Source organism: Heloderma suspectum, chromosome 1, assembly GCF_057233095.1.
Source record: "Heloderma suspectum isolate Gila_16-S chromosome 1, 16-S_ref, whole genome shotgun sequence".
In the NCBI taxonomy this organism is placed as follows: Eukaryota; Metazoa; Chordata; class Lepidosauria; order Squamata; family Helodermatidae; genus Heloderma; species Heloderma suspectum.
In genome coordinates, this window is record NC_139458.1 from 361511238 (window position 1) to 361538279 (window position 27042).

Sequence of the window (27042 nt, forward strand, 5' to 3'; positions counted from 1 at the left end):
TGGTGGTTCATAGGAGGAAGATAGATGATAGATAGATCACTCACCATTCTTGCTCACCATTCTTGCTATCAACAGTAGCATAACAAAAGGCTCCAGAAGAGGGGGCTGTCAAAAGACTCTTCCAATTACCCTCCCCTAAGACATTAATGGCATTGCCATTACTTCTTCTCATTTACCTTAATGCAGTGATAAGTAGCATTGGCAGCACAGACTAGGTTATTATTGGGCCATCCATCCAGATCAGAATCTTCACCACAGATGAATCCATCACCAGCATAGCCCGTCCTACATTCACACTTGTACATGGGGTCACTGAAATGTCCCAGGTAGATGCACTCTGCTGACCTGTGGCAGTTGTGCGTTTTGTCTTTGCAAGGATTGGCAGGCTCACATACCTGAAATGCAGATCATAATCATTCAGACCACTCTTCAGTAGGAACATGCAGGTACTGTAGGTCTGGAGCTGGCTAAGTAAACTGCATCATGGGACCCCAGCTAGATTCGGGGACAGGGGGAGGAGGCTGCTTTGATGTAGTGAATCCCATTTTCCTCCTTTAAACGTTTTTCTGAGCTGAATGGAAATGTAATCATAGAATCAGAGAACAGTAGGGTTGGAAGGGGCCTATAAGACCATCGAGTCCAACCCCCTGCTTAATGCAGGAATCCAAATCTAACAGTCAGGAGGTTTTTCCTGATGTTCACCCGGAACCTGGCTTCCTGTAACTTCAGCCCATTATTCTCTGTCCTACGTTCTGAGATGATCGAGAAGAGATCCTGGCCTACCTCTCTGTGACAACCTTTCAAGTACTTGAAGAGCACTATCATATCTCCCCTCAGTCTTCTCTTCTCAAGACTAAACAGTTCTCCAGTTTGTCTGCATCCTTCTTAAAGTGCGGTGCCCAGAACTGGACAAAGTACTCCAGATGAGGCCTAACCAGCTGAGGAGAGGGGAACTGGTACTTCATGGGATTTGTAAGTTATACTTCTATTAATGCAGCCCAAAAGAGCACTGGCCTTTTTTGCAGCCACATCACAGTGTTGGCTTATATTCAGCTTGTGATCTACAGTAATTCCAAGATCCTTCTTGCTTGTAGTATTGTTGAGCCAAGTATTGCCCATCTTCTAACTGTGCACTTGGTTTCTTTTTCCTAGGTGAAGAACTTGGCATTTATCCCTGTTAAATTTCATTCTGTTTTCTGCCCAGCGCTCCAGCCTATCAAGATCACTTTAAATTTTGTTTCTGTCTTCAAGGGTATGAACTATCCTGCCCAATTTTGTATCATCTGCAAATCTGATCAGCGTTCCCTGCACCTCCTCCTCCAAGTCATTAATAAAGATGTTGAAGAGCACTGGACCCAGGACTGAGCCCTGCGGTACCCCACTCGTTACATCTCCCCAGTTTGAGAAGATCCCATTGATAAGCACTCGAGTCTGGTTCTGTAGCCAACTGTGGATCCACCTGATAGTTGTCATTTATTATTGTATATTTTTGTTTGGATTTCATCCTCATCTTAGCAAGTTACAATACTTGGAAAGGAGGAGCAGAATATACTCTCTGCAGTACAGAAGATTTTAAGAACAGAACAACGTAGGCCGGCTGAGACCCTTCATGAAATGAGTACAGCTACAGCTGTATCTGCAGGTGCAAACACAAAAGGATGCTCTAGGTGACAGGCTGGGATAATAATCAAACTTTGCATTCAGATAAACCAGCCTTCCCAGACCTGGTGCCCTCGAGGTGTGTGGGACGTGATGGCTGAGAATGATGGGACTTACAGTCCCACACACCTCAAGGGCACCAGGTCAGGGAAGCCTAAAGCAAGCTGGCACAAAAATAAGTTCGGGTTTTTTTCCAGTGGAAAACCTCACTTTTCAAAGAGTTTCGGTATGGATAGTCAAGTAGTCAGTATGCTAGTCCCTTTGATTCAAATGGCACATGGGGCATCCAAAATATCCGACTAATCAGAAAGGTACATAAGTGGAAGTGTTACCTTCCCAGAGTACTGTGGGCTCTGGACCACATGTCATCTAGCTGGGCCTAAATTTAATGACCGCTCATTGAAATCCTGGCCAAAGACTCAAGGAACGTTTGCTTGCTGAGCTAGTAAGCTATGCACTTTTGTCAATGCAGCCATTGTGAATAAGCCTTTATTTAAATAAAGAATACCCTTCAGTAGAATTACACATTACTTCACAAATTTCTCTCACATCTGCAGACTTCTGGATGTCGTTAACTAACATGAATTTACTATGGGGCAAGAACATCCAGCCCCACCCATTTCCTGTGCAGCAATTTCAGGATGTAGCACCCAACCAATGCGTTAGTTGCCTTTGTTTTAAAACCATCGAGACAGCCTAATGGACTGTGATTTCCTCTCAACAAGTCCTGACTGGTACTTCTGTATTGCTATTGTTTGGACTGACAACTTTGCTAGAGTAATTTAATATTTATGGCTGTTTTACATTTAGACTTCATGAACTGTGTCAACCAGAAAATGAAGAACCACAAAGAGACTGAGTCAAACCCAAGAGAGCTATTTTAAGACAGAAAAATAAAATTTAATTTTCTGCAATGTCTTCTCGCACAGATCGGATCTTTGCAAATCAAGATCTTTCAGACAGATATCTGGCTGTGTCACACAGTTTCACAAAATGTATCCAGTATATTAATTGTGCCGGTTCTTCACCACAGCGCATTACGGATATGGAGGAGCTCAAGGGGCCAAGGGCTGCCCTTAATGCCCCTCCCATTACGCATCAGGCAACTTGCCCACAGACCTTTTAATTTGGTCCTAATCCATTTTTAAGTTCTAATATTTTTGCAGTCCCTTGTTGTATTATCAATATTACTTTGAGATAAATGTCTGGACATGTTTGGGTTTTGACTATCACATGTTTCAAACATACAATTCTACATTTGTTAATCATGGTTCTCTAAAGAAATGAATCTTTAGGCCTGATACATCTTCAGTCTCTGTGGGCCACATTTTTATACCAGATGTATCACATTTTCCATTCCGTTGCTGGCCACTGGCCTTCTTTCAATAGCACTTACTTGTTTTTCTGTCTTGGCAGCCTCGAGGCCCACCCCATAAGGCTGATTTCCTTTGTAGCGTGGAGGGCATGGCAAGCAATGGAATCCTGGATTTGTGTTTACACAACGGTGGTTCTGATTTAACTTAAAGCAAACGTCTGGCACTACTGCACACTGCCCAAAACACACACACAAACACAAAAAACAGAGAACGGTACAGAGTTATCTCACTGGGAAAGCTCCAAAAAATCAACCAAGTGTTTCCATGGGTGGGGTCATAGAAGTATTTCCATGCAAACTGAAACCTCATCTACCTCATCAAGGTCCTCACAGAATGTTCCATTACCAAGGTAACCAGCAGGGCATGCACCACAGGACCAAGACCCATCAGGGTAGCTGTTGCATTCTGATCCAGGAAAGCAAGGATTTGACAAACATCCATCTGCCAAAACAGGATGAAAAAGCATTATTTGTGGCAGTACTGCGCTAATCTCCTTATCTGGACAAAGTATAAATAAAGACAGGGAACAAGAATAGTTTGCACCATTTCCATAGGAAGCTTTTTTTTTTTTCCCTTTAAGGTGTGTAGACATAAACAGTTGTCTGCATTAACAATTACTATATTTGATAACTGTATCAAATATTCTATGGGACAGAGTCGCTCTATGTTCTACAAACACACAGTAGTGATATCTGAGTAAATATGCCTTCTCTTGAGTCATGTCTTTGGTCCATTCTAGCCCCAAGTGCCTATTCCAGACTAACAGCAGCTCTCCAGAGATTCAGGCAGATGCCTTTTTTAGCCATACTGCCAAAATCCTCTTAAGCGGAAGCGCCTTCTGCATACAAATCACATGCTCTCCCACAGAGCAACGCCTCCTTCAAAAATCTTAGGCTGGTCTTTCAGAAACCCTTGCAGTACTGGCCCTCACATGAAGTATAATGATTTGGGTATATTTGTTTAGATCACAGCTGTCTCTCCAATACATTCCATACTCACCTATTGGACAGTCCTGCTTGTTGCACATATCATGCTGTATGACATCTCCCACACATGCCTTTCCACCATACTGAGGCTCTGGGCTATTACAGAGACGGGATCTCTCACGAATCCCTCCTGCACAGGTAACTGAGCATGCAGACCATGGAGACCAAGGACTCCATCGACCATTGACTGGAATAGGTCAGACAACAGGAAATATTAGCATAAGCAGTACTATGCAATAAAGGGTCAGTACAGCAACCACACAGTGGAATCATTCATCCATTTCAAGAAGTTATTCCAAGTGGTCACTTCCTTTCTTCAACGAAGTATGGTGGCCAGATGCAAAAGTAGACAGGGCTCCTGCACCTTTAATTGTTGTGTAGAAGAGGGGCTTTTAGCAAGCACAGCTTGCCAGGGAAGCTACACCTCCTGAAATTCCTTCTTCTATACAACTGTTAAAGGTGTAGGAGTCCTGCCCTCTGTTGCACCAGGACATCCTACAACTAACTGGCAGTTGAAAGGGAGACTTCACTCTTTGAAAGGGTTTGCAAAAGTTCAGGCTGTAGCAATTTCAGCCCCTCTATATTTACCTCTATAAAGTCAATATGGTAGCCAAGAGGTAGATTACAATAGAGAGACTGAGGTTTTTATCTAAGAAGTGCACAACTGATTTAAATCAGGGACTGCATTTCACTTTTTTGGTCGAAATTTGCTTTTTATGCAGATGCTGCGAAACTCAAACCATGAGAGTAATCTTGATATCACAGACTTCCATTGTTGGAAAAAAAGAACAACTAAGGGTGCATACCTATGCATGTTTAGACAGAAAAAAGTCCTACAGTTCCTAGTATGCCTCAGCCTGCCATGCTGCGTAGGGGACGCTGGGAGCCATAGAACTTTTTCCTGCCAAACCATGCATAGGATTGTGCCCTAAATTGTCCAGGACAGTTTGACAAACCTAGGAACTTCTAAGAAAATAACAGCGCAATCCTAAGCATGCTTACTCAGAAGTAAGTTCCACTGATTTCAATGAGACTTGCTCTGTCATTAAGTGAACATAAGAATCTAAGCTGTCTAGTAGGATACAACTGTAATCTATTTATAGTTTTGGTCAGCAACCAGTTTCCCACAAGGGACATTTGAAAAAGGGAGTAAGGAGTAGCCTGCTGGTAGCACAAGGCAGACCCCGTTGGAGGAACAGATGGCACTTTGAAGTGGTCTGGATTTGGCCCAGGGGGGCTGCAGTTGCTGATCTCAATTTTATAGGATAGGTTCTTTTAGCCTAACAAATCTTGACATCTATACTGTTCCTTTATCAGAGGATGGAAGTTCAAACTAACAAACTTACTTGGACATGGGGGTCCTTCACATTCTTTAGTTTCACGTCCACTTCCTTTGCAGCCTTTCCCACCCATCTGTGGGATGGGAGAGTTGCAGAGACGAATGCGAGTTATGTTGCCTACTCCACAGGTCACAGAACAGGAAGACCAAGGGGACCAGTGGCTCCAGCCACCATCTTGACGTACTGGTCAGGAGAAGGAACGTAATCACAGTTCAAGAGCCTGTCTATGCAGCTCTGTAAGGCTCTAATGGAAATTCCCCTTTGCTAGCAAGTGTTAAGTAGAACTCGTTCAATTTACAATACAAATATCCATAGCAGCTACAGCTATCTGTCAGCTCATGCAAACTTCTAGCTATGTCAACCCATGGCAAGATGGTAATGAGTTTGGTGGTGCCATTAACTAAGCTCAGCTGAACAGGATTTTGGCATATCAACACAAATATAGACTGAGAGCAGTATCCTCACCTACCAGGTATCTCTGATCTACCCATTTTCATTGTGAAAAATGGGACAACCCCAAAGCAGTTGAGGTCATACAGTACCTTGGTATCTGATGAGCTTAACATCTGAGCTATCTTAAACCTTGATACATTTCTTGTGCATGCAAGATTGATTCCAGGTTTGTTTTGTTTGTTGAGGAAGGCAAGGAGAAGTTGCAAAGAAAAGCAAAGAAGTTACAGCACTCACTGCGATTGTCACATTTGCCAAGGGAACAGGTTCTCGTTTGAATGGATGGGCCTCGGCAAGTGTTGCTGGTGACATCGCATGACCTTCCTCGCTGCTGGGTTCCAGATCCACATGTGACAGAGCATTCTGTCCACTCAGACCAGGGAGACCAGCCCTCTTCACTGTCATCAGCTGCAAACAAGAAGAATCATACAAGGGTTTTAGTACAATGATGGTCTTGTTAAGTATTTGCAAGTGAAAGCATGCTAAAATTTGCTGGTAGGTTATGGAGCCAAACACACAGAAAATCCAACAGTGTACATTACTGATGAGTTACCAGCTCTCCAGAACTTCAGAGTTCTTAAGCCTACATGCAACCCAAAGCACTGGAGGGGCACAGCCTGAACAGTCACAAGGTGTTGCCGATTATTATCTTATATTGCACCATCAAGGCACACATCACCTATTTAGTCTCCAAAGATGTATGGTTTTATTCTTTGAGGTGTCCCATGTAAAGATTTGTTCCCGACATGACAAACTTCCCATGTCTGTGAGAAGGATAATTTTCAAGGATTCCCTCTGATATATTTTGATTTTCAGTTGGAATATAAGTTTAACATACGGGTGCTTTCAAACAAACAGCTCCCCTTGGAAAACCTGAGAGGGCAAGTCCCTGTGCGAGGACTCCACCACTTCAGACTGCAGGTTTAAAGCCACCCTTGGGCTTCTGTAAGCCTCCCAGAAGGAAGAAGCCTTGCTTATCTCTCCTGCTCCTTCTCTTCTTTCCACCACATCTCATACCCTGCCTTTCACCAGTGGAAGAAAATGATGCAGGTGACAAGGCATTAAGGTGTGGGGGGGTAACTGCAGGAGATTTGGGGGCCATTTTCAAAAACAAGGTAATTTTGACCCTACAGATGCCATTTCCCCCACAATGGTTTTCTTGTAATTGGGGGTGGCAGGGACTGCAGCGGGGGGCAGGGGGATCTGCATGTGGCTCATGGCCTGTTGTCCACCCCTGCATTAAGGGATCCCCAAAGTGATTATAACATATAGACAGGTGATTAAGCATACAACACTGGCACAGGAATCCTAGCTAGAACCAGACTCCTCTAGATTCTGCAAGAGCTGATGTGAGACTTATTTGCCTTGCAAGCAGGGGTGCAGACTGGGGGGGGGGGGGGCAACCTGCCCTCAGCCCTCACAAGGCTGAGGGGCCCCAGTGTGTTAGTTCATATTGCCTAAGTGTAGTGGCCAAACAAGGTGCGCCCATCCAACCTTTGACCTTCATGGCAGTGGCTTACAGAATCAAATAGGATGCCTATCCCCAGAATTCCCTGCAGGTGAGCTGGAGTTGGGACAAGCAACAGCCTTGAGTGGGAGGGAGAAGTACTAGGCCGCAACACCCACTGCAGAAAGCTTTGTTACTCCACAGTCTATTCCCTGCAGATGAGTAGGCATGGTTCCTTGAGTGAGAATTATAAGTTGTGAGGGATAAGAAGCATTTGCAGCAGTCCTGAGTGAGAGTAGAGAGGACTGTGCCCAATACCTTCTGCAAGAAGCTTTGCCACCCTTCAGTCTATCCTTATTTGAATTTCCTTCACAAGACCCAGGACTGTGTGACAACAATGGCAAAAACATCGATTGCCTTAAAAACCAAATTCATCCTAAGGCCTGGAAATTCTACTTCTGCAAATATGCACAGTTGCATCCCTGTACCTTTGCATAAATGAAATGTACCTTTAGGGCGCAGTCCTATACATGTTTAGACAGAAAAAAGTCCAACAATTCCCATCATGCCACAGCCAGCCATACTGGCTTGGGCAGGCTGGGACTTGTAGGCTTTTCTTCCATCTAAACACGCATAGGATTGTGCTCTTAGTAAACTGAAACTGGTAAAGGATCACCAAATCTCTTTTGACAATTTCTCTGATCAGTTTGCCAAAATAAAAGCAAGGAAGAAGTCATTCATGTAGGCTAGGTTCATTCATTATTGTAATAAAGAACTTTGTTCAAATTATGCAAGTGTTTGATAATTTCTACTCTTATCTTTAGCAATCCTAAATAATGTTTATAGATACAATGATGATTTGTAATTTCCTGAGATTGCAAGATATTCATTTTACATTCCATAAAAGTAGATTTGCCCATCTGCTGAAATATTCATGATGATTAATTATTATTAAATACTACATTCTGAACTATACATTTGTTCTGTTGCTATTCCATGCACTTGAATACACAATGTTATCTGCTGACAGAATGGCAGGGGGTGGGGAAGACACCTCTCTCCAGCTCTGTGTGCAAGTTTTAAAAATACATTGTCCCTGTATGTCATACTTACTGTGAGAACAAACAGGACAGCACTCGCCATCAATAAAAGATGGGCTGGCACAATGCACGGCTGGACATGTGATTTTATTGCATACTGTTTTAGAGTTCTACATGCAAAGAAAACAAAAACACAACCATTATTCAAATATTAGGCAACCTAAATGCTCTACTATCCAGCAGAGCCATCTTCTAAGAGGAGGATGGAAATCTACTCATTGCAGAAATTGTGTTTGACTATCTACTCTTGCCTTTTTGAGGAAAAGTGCATAAACAGTGTAAAAATGGCACTATACTATTTTCCATCAGAAACATACAAACTTACCCCATGAGATGCTTCATGGAGGGACATTATGTCCCTCTGTGTTCCTTTATTATGGTCTCTACAAGAGCACTGTTATATCCACTTGGAATACATTTTTAGAGCAAACCTACAAAATACCCATATCTGCATGTGGAAGCTTATTCAAAGTGTCCATTAATAATCTTCAGATTGGATGCTGGTGCACAGCTAAAAAAAAAAAAATCCTCTATGTGTGACTGGGGGAACGGCATATGAGAACTTGATGCTGGCAAGGGAATATTGGGAGTTGTAGTCCAACACATCTGGAGGGCATCAGGTTGGGAAAGAGTGGCATACAATATGAAACTGTTGACATACACACATTGAAGCCTCACCTGGCAGTGACATTTTGTGCAGCTGTCCACAACCCAGTGGGAATTATTTGCAAATTCACGACCATCTTGCCAGCAAACAGACTGGTTCTTGAGTGTTTTATTGGGGCCAAGCAATTCCGACACAATTTTTTCATTCACCTCCGACTGTTACAATGAAACGGACAGATCAGTAGAGATGACTTGACCTTTATGCAATGCACTACAAACAAACGAGTGTGAAATTGTAGACTCCCTGAGGATACAAAGCCAGAATACTTAGAAATAATACTTCTTTTGCCCAACTGAGTGCTTTCACCAAAACGGAAGCAAACAACTCAGTGACCGCACTACTGCTCTGGGTGCAAACTTTTCAGCTGATGCTACCACCAGGGCTTGCCAAGCTTACAGTAATCTTAATAAATTCTAGTGAAAAGCTTTTCTTCCAGTATCACTCATCATCCTCAAAACGGAAGAGGATTTTACTCTTGAGACACACATTACATTCCTTCGGATCTATTTGAAATGCATGAACTTGATTCATACCACGCAGGGAAAGAGAGAATGAAACATGAACCAGGCAATGACAAACAAGACACAGTAATTCATTGCTGCGCTATTTACCGATGCACTCATGCATATGCTACACCTATGTGGTGGCATTAGTTGCTATATGTAGTATATAAGTGCTTTCAGGATTAGCCAGTATGGGCCTTTCTGGGCATGGTGGGTGGCTTTGCAGAATACGGGTGGGAATGGAACTGTACAGTGGTCATTAACCCCTCCCTCATCTGCCCAGATGACATTGTCGCAGCAAGCACTGCTGCAAGCCCCTGTTGCCCAGCCCTCAGACTGCTCAATGGTTGCTGGGATACAATGAGGTACAATAGCCCTCTTACAACGTAGAATTAACTTGTGAAAGTCATCCTCCAGGGCCTCTTCCACTCTTTGCAACAATATCCCTGGCTCTTTTTAGATTGAGGAAAGTGTGGTATTATTTGGAAATGGCAGAATGAGACTCTCATGTATTTGTGCAATTCTGCTATAGCACAGTGCCACCTAGTGGTTGTTTAATGAAACATATAGAAAGGCAAAGAAAAACCCCAGAAAAAAAACAAGTGTAAAGGAGCCAAACTTAGTCCCACAAAGAATCTGGAAGCAGAAGCCTCAGTAAAGGTGCGGGTTAAAAGCCTCATGTAGAAAAGCCCATTAAGATTGCTGGGAGAATTATCAACAACCTCCGATATGCAGACGATACCACCCTAACGGCAGAAAGCGAAGAGGATCTAAAGAGCCTCTTGTTGAGGGTGAAAGAGGAGAGTGCAAAAGCTGGTTTGAAACTCAACATTAAAAAAACTAAGATCATGGCATCTGGCCCCATCACTTCCTGGCATATAGAAGGGGAAGAAATGGAAGCAGTGACAGATTTTACTTTCTTGGGCTCCAAGATCACCGCAGACGGTGACTGTAGCCATGAAATTAAAAGACGCTTGCTCCTTGGGAGGAAAGCTATGGCCAACCTAGACAGCATAGTAAGAAGCAGAGACATCACCTTGCCGACAAAGGTCCGTCTAATCAAAGCTATGGTTTTCCCAGTAGTAATGTATGGCTGTGAGAGCTGGACTATAAGGAAGGCTGAGCGCCGAAGAATTGATGCTTTCGAACTGTGGTGCTGGAGAAGACTCTTATGAGTCCCCTGGACTGCAAGGAGGTCAAATCAGTCCATCCTAAAGGAAATCAACCCTGACCGCTCATTGGAAGGACAGATAATGAAGCTGAAGCTCCAATATTTTGGCCACCTAATGCGAAGAGAAAACTCCCTGGAAAAGACCCTGATGCTGGGAAAGACTGAAGGCAAAAGGAGAAGGGGACGGCAGAGGATGAGATGGCTAGATAGCATCACGGATGCAATGAATATGAACTTGAGCACGATCCGGGAGAGAGCGCAGGACAGGAAGGCCTGGCGTGCTATGGTCCATGGAGTCACGAAGAGTTGGACACGACTGAACGACTGAACAACAAGAAAAGCCCAGTATCTGCTATATAAGTTGGTAGTCCATGTCATGGTAGGGATGGTCCTGAGATGACTTTCACAAGTTCATTCTAATACTCTCAGCTCTTCTGAGACCATTTCACAAAAGAGTTTGGGACACTTCCATCATGTCAAAGTGATCTCAGTATCAATGTCTTGTAGATACGCAAACAAGACGCTCATGATAGCACTAGCAGTTGGCTGGTTCTGGGCAGTTTTTGTTTTGTTTTGCTAATTTTTATGAACTATCATTGTAAATCAGTGGTTCCCAACCAAAGGTCCCAGACGTTGTTGGATTACATCATCCCTGACCATTGGGCATGCTGCCTGGGGGTGATGGGTGGGAGCGGCAGTGAAACAACATCTGGGGACCTAAGATTGGGAACCACTGCAGTATAAATCAAGGACTACAACTCCCATCATCCCTGACCATTGGCAGGTTGGCTTTGGCTGATAGGAGCCATTTTATTTATTTATTTGTAACATTTATGCACCGCCTTATTTGCCATCAAGGCAATGAACAATAATGTAAAACAACAACAAAAACTAACCATAAAAAGAACAATAAGAGGTCCTACAACTCCCAGCATTCCCCCATCTAGTCTTGCTGGCTAGGGAATGCGGGGAGTTTCTGGGGACCCAATACGGGGAACCACTGCAATGTAAATGAATGACTAAACACCTGGAATAGAACACACTTGGATACCTACCACTTTTTCTAACTTTTCAGTTAACCCATTGACAACAATCCGCAATCCTGTGAGTTCAGTAAACATAGACCCAAGCTCTTCACACGAGCGGTCGCAGAATTCTGCCTTTTTCTCCGTGTTGTCACCAACATACTCTGTCATGACTGAAGGACTAAGGTGAAGGATCTCGGTGCTCTCATTAATGGTGTTCACTTCAGCTGGGAGGAAGAAAGCAAAAAAATGACCCATACATATGTATATGTAACAGCTTTCCGCTGGTTATAACTTTTGGCTCAAATTATATATTGGTATTATAGGTGGATTGTAACTATATCTCTTTGGGAACAGTTTCATGCCAAATTATCCCCAGGAGAAAAACAGAGGGATTGCATGTCCGCCCCTCCCAATTATAGCCACTCCTTTTCACAGTTTAGGTCCCCGATCTAGGGGTGAACGAAAGTCACTTACCTTTTCTCGCAGCTTTTTCGCGGTGGGGGGGAGCGCTTCGCTGCTCCCCCCGCGAAGTTCAAGCCGGGGGGGGAGGCTTCCCGCCTCGCCCGGCCGAAATTCAGGCCAGGGGGGGAGGCTTCCCACCTCGCCCGGCCGAAATTCAGGCCGGGGAGGAGGCTTCCCGCCTCGCCTGGCCGCGAACACGAAAGTAAAAAAAACAAAACAAAAACGTCCCCTGATAGGCTATGTGACGATTCACGTAGCCTATCACGGCTAGATCTGGAAAGTCAGCCGTGATAGGCTACGTGAATCGTCACGTAGCCTATCACAGGTGACTTAAAAAAAAAAAAAAAAGTGCGTACGCGAATGGCGGCCCCCATAGGGAGCCGCCATTCGCGTTCCTTATTTAGTTGCTGTAGTCTACGTCAATGTTTACGTAGACTACGGCGAAAATAAGGGCAACGCAAATAGCGTTGCCCTTATTTTCGCCGTAGTCTATGTAAACATTGACGTAGACTACAGAGACCAAATAAGGAACGCGAATGGCGGCTCCCTATGGGGGCCGCCATTATCCGTACACACTTTTTTTTTTTTAAAGTCACCTGTGATAGGCTACGTGACGATTCACGTAGCCTATCACGGCTGACTTTGCAAATCTTGCCGTGATAGGCTACGTGAATCGTCACGTAGCCTATCAGGGGACGTGTTTTTATTTTTCTTTCATTGCAATGGCAGGGGCGGCAGCCGGTCGAAAGACCGGCTGCCGCTCCCGCCCCGCTCGAACACCGGACGAACCGCCAGCCGGACCCGCCGCCGGGAGGGACATTCAGGGAAGGTAAGTCCCGTCCCGGGGGGGGGGGCGGAGGATTTCTCCCCGAAACTTGTTCGGGGGGCCGAACACGTTGGCGCTCGGCCCCCCGAAGTTTCGGGGAGAAATTCTCCGCCATCCCTACCCCAATCTAAAAAAGCTTCATCTGCACACTTCAGCCAATGCAAAAAAAAAAAAAAAAATTCCTTTTGATACAGGGCAATCAAACAAATGCAATGTTATATACGAAGCTGGACAGCCATCTGTCAGGGATGCTCTGACTTGGATTCCTGCAGTGAGCAGGGGATAGGACTTGATGGTCTTGTAGGCCCCTTCCAACCCTACTAGTCTATGATTCTATATGCAATCCACTCATACTCACAAGAAGCGTCACATGTTCCATGACCACTCTGAAGTAAAAGTACGGCCTGAAATGTTGACTACATTCTGGTCCCTGAGAATTATTTAAAACCCCCACAATGTTGAAAAAACAAACAGTTTGGCTTGATCAACTTCTTCAGGAAGCTACAATATTTATAACAGGAATGCACTTATACAGGCATATCAGTGCAATTGTTTTCTTCCTGTTCAAGGACTTTAACAGGATCACTCCAAACAAAACAGCTCCCCAGCTGTTTGCACAGAAGATACCCTTGGATTCTATCAATTATTGGAGCCATTTCTCACCAGAGCTACAGGCTGCCAAATACAGCTTAATCTTAATGGGGACCAGGGGGAAGGGGGACTTTTTGCTAAACATTTCAGCAGTGACAAAAAGCTCACCTACCCCCTGCCCCCGTTTTTACACATCATGTTGAAAGGGGGGGGGGGTAAAAGTGGCTGCCCTTTCAGAGTGAGGGCATTGTGGTATCAGAAGCATTGCTCTCAGTCTGATGTGGCTTTGTTTGCCCTCAGGGATACTGCCACATAGCCAAATCTGACTGGCTACGTAGTGTTGGGATATCATCACATTCACTATGGGTTATATCCAGTTAGCCCCTCTTACTGATGGAATTGTTTCTATCAGCCAAATGGGGAGGGGGCTATAACCCCCTCCCCCTGCAACCACCTGTGTATCCTCAACATTTGCTTTGTAGGGTTAGGGGACCCTTGGAAGTAGATACGGGGGGGCTGCAGGGGGGAAGAGAGGAGGGGGAAACCCCCCCCCCATCGTGCAAGCAGAAATCCATTCACGAGACACTCAATTTCACCCTAAGTGATCATTCACTTAGGATCCCAGATCAAGGCTGGGATCATTCAAGGAAGAAGAAAGCTGGGACTGGGGGCACCAAAGCGACAGGAGGCAGAGAAATAATATCTATGAGCAGCCACAGTGGTTGCAATCCTATATGCACACTTACCTAGAAGTAAGCCCCACTGAAGCACATGGGACTTGATTCTGAGTACACAGGCATAAGATGCAGTGTAAGGTTTTTCCAGGGAATATTGCACGCACGCACACACGCATGAACGCACACACACAACTCTACTTTCTGACTCTCGAAATTAAAGGGATGAAGATTCACACAAAATAAAAATAATAGTACTGACAATAACATTTCAAATATACCTCTTCAGTCCCTTTAAGCAAACAAGGAGCAAGGGTCTTTCTAAACTGGACCATCTTTTCAGTAGATGACTCTTGCAGACAGCGGCCAAAGCGGACTTGCTGCTGGCACTGTGCTGCTGCCAGTACATATGCCAAAAGGGCAGGCACAGGCAACAGAGCCAAACTATAAAGTCAGGTGCGCTTCCCACTCCAATGATTATGTTTCTTGGCGTGAACCAGAAAACTGAATGGGGAAAGCGTAGCTAGCATTTTCCTCGCACAGACTGAGCAATATTACCATTTGTCCTCTAGAGACTCAGCCCTGCAAATTCAGACAACATGCGTCTAACGGTAAATACAGAGCAATCTGAGAAGTTTAAATCATAACATGTAGGGCTCTCAATATAATTCAGAAACATAGTCTTTTAGAGCTGGAAGGGACCTTGGAAGTCCTCTAGTCCAGCCTCCTGCTCAGTACAGGAATCTTGCAACAAATGACCATCCTGCCTGTGCTTGAAGACAAGCGAAGACACCACCTCCCACAGCAGTCGGTTCCACTGCTGGCCAGCAGCTGTTACCACCAGGACGTTTCTCCTAATGTTTAGCTGAAATCGGCTTCCTTGCAATTTGCACCCGCTTATAGGAAGTAGCCTACTGGCATGGTCACCTTCTATATTATTGAATGACAGACCGTGGTTTGGGGGCTGGAAGCTTATTTCGCTGCACAAACCAACCCCCACATGAGCGGTCAGGCTCCACAATAAAGTTGGCACCATTCAGAGCTTTTCTACACGAGGCTGTTAATCCGTTCTATCTTCTTTTGGTTTCATCGCAGAACTGAGATCCAAGAACTACATGAGGTGCGTTTCCTTTCCTCCTTTTCTACTATATAACCTCTAGGTGGCACTGAGGTATAGCAGAATACACAAGAGGAAGTCACGCTTTCTTTTGCTTTTGCAATTAAACGCTGCATTTTCCCTGCTCTAAAAAAACCTCACCGAAAGTGGTCTGTAGACACAGTAGTGAAACTGGAGTGTCACGATGTCTAAGGAACTCATAAACAACCGTAAGTAGGGAATGACAAGTGCACAATAAAAGCCTTCTGTAGAAAAGCCCTTAGAAGTAATTGGAGCTCCAGCACTGTTAAGAGTATTATATACCAAATGACAATGAGAAATGAAGGCTGCATTCCCCTAATTCTTATTTGGGGGTAAGCACCCATTGAACACAGTGACGTACTTCTGGGTAAACATGAATAGAATCCGGCTCCACTCATTAAAGCACAGAATGCCTCCCTGCTTTTCAGAACACAAATACCTCTTTTTGTCCTTTTCTGTGGGTAAACATTTCCACACTTTAACATAAGTTAGGCTGAAGGCCACCAGTTGGCCATGCCTGTTCGATGATATCAGATAGTCATCTTATACACACTTACCTGAGAGTAAGTCAAATTGAATTCAGTGGGATTTCATTCCAAGTAGACATTCATAGGATTGCACTGTAAGGCTGCAATCTTATGCTCACTGATTAGGGTCAGGGTGTAAGCCCACCTAGAATCCGTGGGACTTCATCCTGAATAAACACACATAGGACTGCACTGCACATCACACCTCACTTTTCCAGTAGAATGTCTCTTCCTGAAGTGGCTATTAAGCAGCACTAGAATATATTTAGTGGTGCGAAACCTGATGTAAACTTGGTTACAAAAGGCCATGTGACTGTAAAGTCCTTCGATTTAAGTACAACCACAACAAAGGGAGGAGTCCACCAGAGGTTGCCGTTCAACATTTGCTCATAAATTCATCAATACATTTCTGCATTTGTATTGCCTGCGACACTATATGAAAGTCAATACAAGGATATCATGATGATTTGACTCTCAGATACATTCATGTAAATCTAGAGTCATTCCAAGACAGCAGATAAAATTATATGCTTGTGTCAGCATGGTTAAATGAGAACAAATCCCAGTATTAGATCTGTAAATAATCAGAGCACTGAAATACAGTTAAGAAGGAACAAAAGCTGTTTGGCAGGGGAAAGATAGTTACTGCTAATGAAACTAATTAATCTAACCATGGTGACAGCAGTAAAGAAAACAATTTTCCAAAGTCTATAATGAAATGTTTCCAATACTGAGAAATCTTAGTACTTGGCTATCTTAGCCTCAAGACCGGAAACCCTAAAAATGTAATGTGGCACAATACAGCAATTTATCATGCAATGCCATTTACTGGAGTGTCATCTTTGTGGAATGAAATGAGGTCTTCCTGCCATGTAGACACACACAAGCTTCATGGGTTTCCCACATGTGACAGTTTTGAGATCATTAATGTCAGATTCTGATGCTAACCTTAGTAGGGCCTAGACCCGAGCATTTTAAGGAGATTATTAAGACTGAAGTCACACAGGGGATGTATAGGTGGCAGTATCTATGGCAGAAACAAAAAAGCAACACTCCCCACTGGCAACTGACATCCAGTAAAATGAGACATCTGGAGCTAGCCTTTGCTGGGGGATCAGTTTGTTTCTTTTCGTGTTCTGATAGGATGGCCAGGTGTACTCCTCTCAAGAGGTGTCTCCTCTATTTTGGAGACCTGGCAGGGAATAGTCCTCTATTTGGAAGTGTCTTCTGTTTGATGGACTGACCAGTCCAAGCCTGGTTTAAAGTCAAAGAACCATAAGGAGGTAGAGCAGCCAGGGACCATGAAGTCATCCATCAACAGTTAACACCTGGATAGCAGAACTGGTCAATCTTCTCCATTACGGTGAAATGTATGATAGTCATATTTAAATTACAGTTATTATTTCTAAATTTGCACTTATACATATAAATGTGCATATCCAAATGTTAAGCAATTCAATGCCCTCTTTGATCCTCTTTTTTGGCAATGCATAAGCGGCCACCCTATATTCTGATAATTTCTTACAGGAAAGATGATTTGCTCTTCAAGTCAAAATGGTTCCAAGTGGAAGCATTGCTATTAATGTGTGTTTTTGTTTACTTACCTATTTATTTTGAAAGGTATCCTACCCTTTTGCCAAAACAGGCTCTCAATGCACATCACCATCCTAACCCTTTACACCAGTTCACAAACATTGGTGTGTGTTTGGGATTTATGTCTTAAGTTTGTCTTAAGGGGACCAAAAAACATTTAAGTCTTTAGGGCACAATGCTATACATGTTTAGACAGAAAGAAGTCCTACAACTTCCAGCATTCCCCAGCCAGCTATGCTGGCTGGGGAATGCTGGGAACTGTAGGACTTTTTTCTGCCTAAAGATGCATAGGATTGTGCCCGTAATATAAATTATAAAGAAGGTGACACTTGGGCCCTGTATTATATGTCTGGCTGTACTCTTAGTCAGAGTGAGGCAGACACCTCAGGCAGCAGTGAGGTATTGGGTGATACAGCTGTGTGTGCCATACAGTCTGCCCCACATCTTCTATGCTGGCCTGCCTCCTTCAGGTGCATGCAGTAGAGGAGCCTTTCCCATGGCCTGTGTTGTAAGAGTCAACTGCCAGTCTGATCGGCTTCCGTACATCAAATGGAAGGGGAGAGCCATCTTGTCCTTTGTATCAGGCAGGAAAACCTTTTGGTCTGGCCCTGTGTCCAGTGGCTAAACTTTGGGCCTTGAATCCTCCCCTGTACATGCATATTGACCTTCAGTTAGGCTTCTTTAAAGACCAGTGTCCAAACACAGCGCAATGGAGCAACTAGGTAATTTTAGACCCTGGACTGAATGGTCTTAGGGGCTGGGGGGCTTTTGACAGCCTTAGGCTCTATTACTCCAGCTGTAAAGCACACAATTCACATTTCTCTGCTTTCCCACTGCCACCCCCGCCCCCGCAAAAAGCCGCCATTCCAGGCTTTACAACTGCATTCCTGACACGTTAGAACATTTGCCAACCCTGATAAAAATAAATACTCTGAACATGTGCAGTTTTGCAATTTAAGTTCACTGAAATCATTGCACCATCATGGCTACTAGAAAGTAGGACACATGCCTCCCCCTCCACATTAACCTGCCTGATTATTAGGCTCTTTCTCATACTCTCTTCTTCAAGTCCCACCAGCGCCTGAGGTGAGATGGGTGGTAACCTGTGATAAGTCTTTTTGTTGTGGTGGTGCCCTGACTCCCCAGGGAGGCTTGTGTGCCTCAGAATCCAGTACCTTTTCCGCACCAGATGAAGACCTTTTTGTTTGCCCAGACATTTAAGAACAGGGGCTGGCAACTTGTGACCCTCCAGATGTTATGGCCTACAACTCCCATCATCCCTCACCATTGGCTGTGTTGGCTAGGACTGATAGGACTTGCAAGTCAAAACATCTGGGGGGCCACAGGTTGCCCACCCCTGTTTTAGAGTATGTTTTTCATCTGGCTTTTACACTTTGGCCACGACAAAACTGTGTCTGTACCACAGAAGGGAAGTATTACTCTTAAAGGCAGCCTAAAAGTAATTTTAAATAAAAAAAATAAGCAAGTAAGTAAGTAATAGGAATGTAGAGACTGCATCATGTATTATTTTATCTTTGGCTTTCAGTAACTTTACTTTGGGGTTTCTCTTCTTGCCATCCTACATATTAAAATGCAAAATGTTAAGTCTTTCAAAGCAAGAAAGTTTTTTGTGCTGGTAGATATTTGATATTTACCAATATACACAAGTTTTTTTTTAAAAAAATTAACTTCATCTGATAAATATTGATCGAACTAGAACTTCACCAGTGCAAGGAACAGAAGTTGCCTCCATTTGTTTCTGCCATACAGGCCACTAATCCCACCAGGGCAAGTCCCGGAGATTGTGCCCAATGCGACAGAGTACTAACTGTGCTAACATTCCCATTCTACCCACTCACAATTGTGAATGACAGCTAGGAGCATTGGCAGTTTTCTCTGTTCTTCTGCTCAGTAACACTTTCTAGCAGTAACTGCTAGTCTATAAGAGGAGAGAATCTGCCTACATAAGAATTAATGAATGTTCTCCACACCAGGTGAATGATTTTTTCCCCTTCTTCTTATTACCTGACTGGCTCCTCTGGCATCCTTTGTCACGTAAGACATCCTCTATCGAAGTTCCAATAAGCAGATAAATATTTTGTAGGAGACCCTACAAAGAAAGAGAAAAATCTTTCATATCATTTTAAGGATATGCTAAAGCCAACGGGTGGACTGCTTCCCCCCACCCCCCAGATGTACTTTTTCCACCTTGACTTTAATCTTGAATAAATTAACACAACTATTTAGGTGATAAATATTATTTATCTAATACATTGATTCATGAACAAACAAGGCAGGATTTTTTCAGCATGGGAGATAATATTCAAATAGCTCTCTTGCTAGTACATGGTCAAAAGTTCTAATCTTCATGGTAGTGGCATGCAGGCTACACCAGGGATGGGGAACACATTGCCCTCCAGATGCTGTTGGACTGCAGCTCCCATCATACCTCACCATTGGTTATGCTGGCTAGGGCTGATGGGAGCTGCAGTTCAACAACATCTGAAGGGTGCACGCTCCCCACCACTGGGCCACATTATATGAGTGTGTGGTGTAGCTGACTAGGAACTAGGAGACTTTGGTTCAAATCCCTACTTAGCCATGGAGCTCACTGGGTGACTTTGGGTCATTTACTATCTGTCAGACTAATCTACCTCACAGGGATGTTGTGAAGATACAATGGCAGGTGGGAGAGAATGATGTATACTAGCTTAAGTCCCTTGGAGGAAGGGCAGAATAAAAATGTAATTAGTACTAGATGCCTACTACAAGCTCATATTGGTTTTATACCAGATTAACTATCATATTTTCCCCCAAAGAACCTTGGGATGGTGCTGAAAATTCCCTGGCAGAGGTCCCTAGCAACCTCATGGAATTACAGTTCCCAGCATTCCCGGGGAGGGAGGAAATAGCTAATTTACAGTGCAATCCTATACATGTCTACTCAGAAGAAAGTCTCATTCAGCTCAAGGGGGCTCAGTGCCTGGTAAGTGTGTATAGGGCTGCAGTCCTATGCATATTTAGACAGAAAAATAGTCCTGCAACTCACCGTATATGCATAAGATTGTGCCTTTAGTCATGGCTGGTGGGGGAATGCTGGGAGTTGTATGTCTTTTTTTCTGTCTAAATATGCATAGAATTGTGGCCCAAGGCTGCAATCCTTCTATACACACTTTCCTGGGAGTAAGTCCCATTGAACTCAATCAGACATATTTCCAAGTAGACATGCGTAGAATTGAGCTATAAAGAGATCATTCTACTTGCACACACCCTTGATGGGTGCATATGCTTTTCATACTCAACCACGTGTATCCAAATATTAAGAGAGAGAAAGAATTAGGACAAAGGAATACTAATGGCCTGGAACAGTCCCCTGCCCCCCCTACAGCCACCCAAGAAATGTCCACTTATCTCAGTCACTGCTCACTTTTAGATAGGCTACAATGGTTTTATTTTAGTGTTTTTTTGTAAAATATTACTCTGAATGTGGATCTATACTGGTGCTGCTTTTTTATTCAGTTTTAGTTTGTTATAATTGAACCTTTCCATGTACTGCTTTATGATTATATATTATTATTACTGTAAGCCACCTTATGTACGTGATTAAAGAGGTAGGGTAGAAATTATGGTAATAAATCATAAATAAATTAATTAATGACTACTGCATTGTCTCACATTATTTTGACTTTGTTAAAGAGCTATCATAGACAAACGCTCTGAGGTAGGTAGGCCATTCTTACAGAAGTCAACACAATAAACAAAAGGAGTCAAAGGAATACTGGCAAAGTATCGCAACTGATCATGAGAACTGGCCCTCTCTCCAGTTAAAGCTGTCTTATTCTGATGCCTCTCCTTTTCCCTTCCTTTCCCTGACTCATTGCTGGCTGCTGAACACACATTACAATGAGCTTTGAGAAGTCATAGAACCTTCACTGAAAACACTACATATCCCCCAGCAGAACTCAAAGGGTTCATCTGAAGGACATTTGCGCTCACTATACTAAGGGCACAATCCTATGCTGGCTGGAGAAGACTGGGAGTTGCAGGACTTTTTCTCTGTCTAAACATGCATAGGATTGCACCCTAAAAGCACTGTGTGCATTGTGTAGTTATTTCTTTAGCTGTCAGCAAACGGAGCTCTTAGTTTAGTTTTTGATGCTGAGGTGAACTGTTTAGTTCAGGCTTACCCAGCCTGGTGACCTCTAGATGTGTTGGACTGCAACTCCCATCATTCCCAGTCAACATGGCCATCACTGAGCAGAGATAAGAGCAGGGTTTCCCTGGCTAGCGCTGGCAAGGGAAAGTCCATTCTTCTCTCCAGTGACTGGTGATAACAGCAGGTTTGCCTTTGTCAGCACTACTGCTAGTTAGGAAAACCCTGCCCTTTCCCTTCTCCACACCAGCTAGGAAAATCCTGTGCTTATCTCTTATTAGTAATTGGAAATAAGTGCAGGGCTTCTGTTGCCAGCTGACAAGGGAAAGGGACCATGCCCTGATGTCATCCAGTCCCCAGTGTGTGTCCTGGAAGTCAATCCAGCCCCTGGGGTTGGAGCAGTTCCCCACCCCTGCCTTTGATGAAAGGTGTAAAAGAAATGAAAACTAAATAAATGAAATTATATTACACAATTATTTTATTACATATTATGGAGAGAGGAGGGGGCACGAGATGCAAGATTGCAATTTTCAGCGCCCACTCCATGATTTGAATCACATCTAGTTATGGCCCAAGAGATTGCAATATTAAGCATACTTACCATGAAGACAGACACCTTGAGTCCAGTGGGACATTCATCCAAGTAAACATGTTTGGGATCTCATTATAAGGCTGCAAGTCTAGACACACAAACTTACCTGGGACTAGTCTCACTGAATGCAGCGGGACTTAGCTTCTCAGAAAACACACACAGAATTGCACCGCAGGTCATTTACCTCCTAGACCTCATCTCTTGCAGGTTACCTACCCGGAAGTGGTTCTCTCTCGTAGATCCTTTTACCACATACATTTTACTTTTCTCTGCTGTCAGGTGTTCATAGAAAGGCTCCTCGAGGCTTAAGCTGTCAATGAGGTCACAACCAACATAGAGACTGTAGTTTTCTCCTGTTACTTGTACAGTGATGTTCTTCCACTGTACATCAGCTAGGTCCACGTCTTCCAACGGATACACCTTTCGGTAGCCATCTACCCAATAGGAAAGCTCAAGTGTATTGTCTCGGCCACTGGAAACAATATCGAACTGCCGTTGAGAGCTTCCGGGGCCTTCCAGTGCAAAGAGGGTACCCCTGGTCTGCCTGTCCTGCCTCAGGGTGGCTGTAAGAATGAATCCTTCCTTTTGCTGGATCAGTTTAACAATTTGCTTTAATTTCTCAGAGTTAATCGGGGGTATGTGATCAAACCGGATGAAGCGGTACGCTGGGACACCAGAAAGGTTACCCCGAAATACTTTGGCTCCAATTATCTTCCTGTTTATGTTGCTGATTTGCAGTAAGTCAAAAGCAGTCACATCCTCTCCGTTGCCATCTGCAAAGCCACCATCAGACAGTAACAAGATTAACAAAGAAATTGACAATATAACTGTGCATCAGAAACCTAACGCATCTCTCTCCAATGCAGTGGTGCAGCCAGGTAATTTTACACCCTGGACAAAATGGTCTTATAGGGGAGCTTTCAGAAGGCCATGTGTATTACTTCAGTTGTGAAGCAGCCAGTTAACATTTCTCTTCTCCCCGCCCCAACCGCCTTTCCATGCTTTACAGCTGCTTCTACGTTCCTGATAAGTTGGAATGTTTGCCAATCCTGATGTTACAAAACTTATACTCTGAGCATGTGCAGTTTTGCATTTTAAACTCACTTAAATCATTGCACCATCGTGACTACAAGAATAAAGTGGATTTTGCTTCTGCTGCCCTGATGCCCTCATCACCTGCTGCCCTCTGGGTGGTCATTTGGCAGTGGGGAGCAGGGCTGGCCCCACCATTAGGCACAGCGAGACAGTGGCCTCAGACAGCAGATGCTGGGGGGCGAGGTGGCATCAAGGTGTTGGAGGAAAGAGCTGTGTGCTACACAGCTTGCCCTGCTAGCCTGCTGCCTTCAGGCACAGCGGACGATGCTGTCTTCTAGACAATGTTAAAGCTGTCAGTACAGTTGGTTTTGTACTTGGAATCAGAGAGGGTGCCATCTTGTTCTTTTCCTCAGGCAGCAAAATGTCTCAGGCCAGCCCTGATTGGGGGGCTGGACTTTGGCCCTAAGGTCCAGCCCTAGTGGTGCCATTGCTCCAAAGCATAGTTTTACCATTACTAACCCTCATTTCTCTCGACAATTACAGTGTGATCTGCAGCCATTGCCCCATTCAACCTCACAACCACCGTAAGAGGTAGGTCATCGATATCCCAATTTTACAGATCTTAAATGAATCTTAAGCCATGAGTGTGATTTGTTCAAGGCCATCCGGCTGAACAGAAATATATACCCCGGGTCTCTCTGATCCAAACCCAACATTCTTTCCATGAACCACACTGATTAAATAATGAAAGAATTAATCAGCAGTCATCATCCAAGTTCGTCACATACTTGGGGCAGCCCTCAAACCCTGATCCTTAAACGTTACGTGGACGTAGGCTGCACTGCCAAGTTTCAATTGAGCTTACCTCCAAGGCCTGTCGCTTACATTAATATAACAGGAGCTGCTCAAGTTCTGCTCCTTCCTGCACCACTCAGTACTAGGAGAGGTTTTGCACCATATGTGAGAAGCCACACTGTACTTCCTTTCAACGCCAGAATAGTGTGGAGAGGTGTCTCAGCATAGCATAGGTTCCTCCGACACGTCACCTGGCTTCTCATGTTATCTGCAGTGCTGGAAGTAGTGGCACTTAACAAAAGACCCAGATCCAGGTGGCTTAAAACAATGGAAGTTTATGGGTTGTATCCAACATTAGTCCTACTTAGACGTATTTAAATGGATGGGATTTAAGATCGACTAACATTGGATACAACCAGTGGAGTCTGGTGGCTCTGATTTCAGTGGGGATGTAAATCCATTCTGGGTTTCCATCACAACCAACCAGAAATCTAAAGGAACTATCCAAGGTGCTGAACTTATTTTGGAGACAGAATTCAGCACTTTGGATAGCTCCTTTAGAGCTCTGGCTGAAATCCGGAATGGATTCACAGCTCCACTGAAATCAGAGCCACCAGCCTCCACTGGCTACAACCCAATAGATACAGACCTATGCCTGCAGAAAGGTATGACCCGAATGTTATTTTGAAGTACCTGCTGCCACAGAGAGTTCTTTGCACTGCATGGACTATCAAGAGCTGACCTGTGGTCAGTCTCATCCAGTCCAGTGGTCCATCTAGACCACTGATGGCCTTGTAGGCCCCTTCCAACCCTACTATTCTACTGTTCTATGATCTAACCTGGCAGGCCTCCTAAGGTTCTTAAGCAAGGTTCATTCCTAGCCCTGCTGCCCAGGATTGAACCTTTTCTAGCAGCTTTTCCCAACCTTAGTTCCCTAGATGGTGATGGACATCAGTTCCCATCATCCCTGACCATTGGGCTTATAGAGGCTGTAGACCAGCAACATCCGTGGGCCCCAGGGAAAGGCTGTTACATAGGCAACATGATGAGCACAACCACCAAAGCGTGACAGGCCCATCATCAGTTGGGCTGCTGGTGGAATGGAAATTAGCAGCTCTTCTGTGGCTTTGCTGCCATACTTATTACTTCATCTTGATGAGGTACGAAGAATTGATGCTCATTTGGCATGAAACATCAAATTCAGCAACTCCATCTATCTGGTACTGCTCCTTGGAAAACGTATGGAAGAAACATCCTTAATTAAACTGAACAGAATTTCAAATCGATAAAACCGATTTGAAGTTATTCCGATCAGTCATTCAAATCAAGGTATTCAGCTCAGTAACAATAAGATTCCAGTGAGTTGTCTGGGAGAACCCAATGCTATAATATTTATTGAAGCTAAGGAAATGAGGACCTGGGAACCTCGTACATCAGCTACTCTAAGCTGTCTCAAGAAAGAGCAGGATATAAGTAAACAACAACAACAAACAACAAAGCATTCTTTATGGCAGTTTTTTTTTAAATTACTCACTGAATCTTAATTCCTAGCAAAGAGCACCAAATTGTAAATATATTTTTAACAGCCAAGTAGCTAGCACTTACCCCTTCATGGATCTTAAGAAGCACTTAAGAAGAAGGAGGTCTTTTCACCACAAATTCATTTAGGGCGCAATCCTATGCATGTTTAGACAGAAAAAAAGTCCTACAACTCCCAGCATTCCCTAGCCAGCCATGCAGGCTAGGGAATACTGGGAGTTGTAGGACTTTTTTTCCTTTCTAAGCATGCATAGGATTGCGCCCTTAGTGCCTAAACATACACATTAAGTAACAACTTGACCATTGGTCAATTGATGCACTCTGTAAATCTGGTCCGCATATCTTTCCCCCTCCCCTTTTCTTGACAAGTTTCTTGTAAGACATGTTGTCTGTTCAAGCCAGGTTCATATTTCAGGCATGTTATGGAAAGAAATATCTCAGCGATTATTCAAGACCAAACCAAGTGAGTGTGCATTAGACTGCAGGCTAATTCCTCTTAGAAATCAGGTTACAGTTACTATAGTTTCGGCCCATTCCGAAAATACTCTGGCTCCAATGATACAGATATTTAAAGTCTTACCTTGAGCCTCTGATGAAATCCACAAAGCTAGCAAGACCGTTAGCCACAACAGCCTGCCCCTGTGTAACATAATGCCTACGAACAAACCAAGACGCACACATCATTGAGACTTCTTTGTCCTTTTTAAAGGCTAATGCATCTCCCATAAACTTACAAAGGAAACCATTACATTCCAAGCAAATTCTGCTCCTTACCGCATTTTACTGATAGTTTGCTACAAATAAGGCATTTTTGCAAAGCATTTATTCCTTTTATTTGACTGTGCTTCTATATTTGCATGCGATAACCCAAATGCTTGACCCAGGATTGATTTTTGATGACATTTTAAGTGAGACTGCACACTTAAAATGCAAGGGAAAGGTGGAGGGAACTCAAGTGTTTAATATCCTTCCTAATAAATTCAAGGAAATATATAGGGTACAACCAGAATTGTCTTCAAAAGTTTTCCATGAGACGTCTGGGCGTTCGGATAGTCTACTACTAGTTATTGCATCTCTTAAATCCACTTTTGGCTAGCTACAGAGCTACATTCTTGGAAGATAATGGAATTTCCAGCAGGGTTTCACATGTAATTTAACTTATATATCATGCTCGAATAGCAAATCTCAGCCTCTCTGTCTCAGTTTCTCTCTCTCCCTCTCCCCCACCCCACCCCACACACACACCACTGGAAAAATAGCAGACAGCCTGAGATCTCCTTCTGGATCTCAGACTGCAATCCTTTGGATACTTACTTTGGATTAAGCCCAACTGAACTCAGTGGGGCTTACTTCTAAGTAAAACTACATAGGAATAGGCTGCACATCCGTT

At 43.8% G+C, this 27042-nt stretch overlaps 1 protein-coding gene across 1 annotated transcript in view; it reads right to left on the minus strand.

Annotated features, from left to right (window-relative positions):
- THBS2 (thrombospondin 2) overlaps window positions 1-26302 on the minus strand; it is a 54467-nt gene extending 28165 nt beyond the window's left edge. The window contains exons 1-12 of the mRNA XM_084828050.1: window positions 26233-26302; window positions 22500-23056; window positions 19564-19648; window positions 11755-11951; window positions 9037-9180; window positions 8372-8468; window positions 6049-6219; window positions 5368-5544; window positions 4035-4208; window positions 3349-3476; window positions 3056-3208; window positions 177-395 (exon numbers count right to left, since the gene is read on the minus strand). Coding sequence (XP_084684176.1) covers window positions 177-395; window positions 3056-3208; window positions 3349-3476; window positions 4035-4208; window positions 5368-5544; window positions 6049-6219; window positions 8372-8468; window positions 9037-9180; window positions 11755-11951; window positions 19564-19648; window positions 22500-23056; window positions 26233-26302 — 2172 coding nt within the window. The remainder of the gene's footprint in view (window positions 1-176; window positions 396-3055; window positions 3209-3348; window positions 3477-4034; window positions 4209-5367; window positions 5545-6048; window positions 6220-8371; window positions 8469-9036; window positions 9181-11754; window positions 11952-19563; window positions 19649-22499; window positions 23057-26232) is intronic.
- Window positions 26303-27042: the final 740 nt, after the last annotated feature.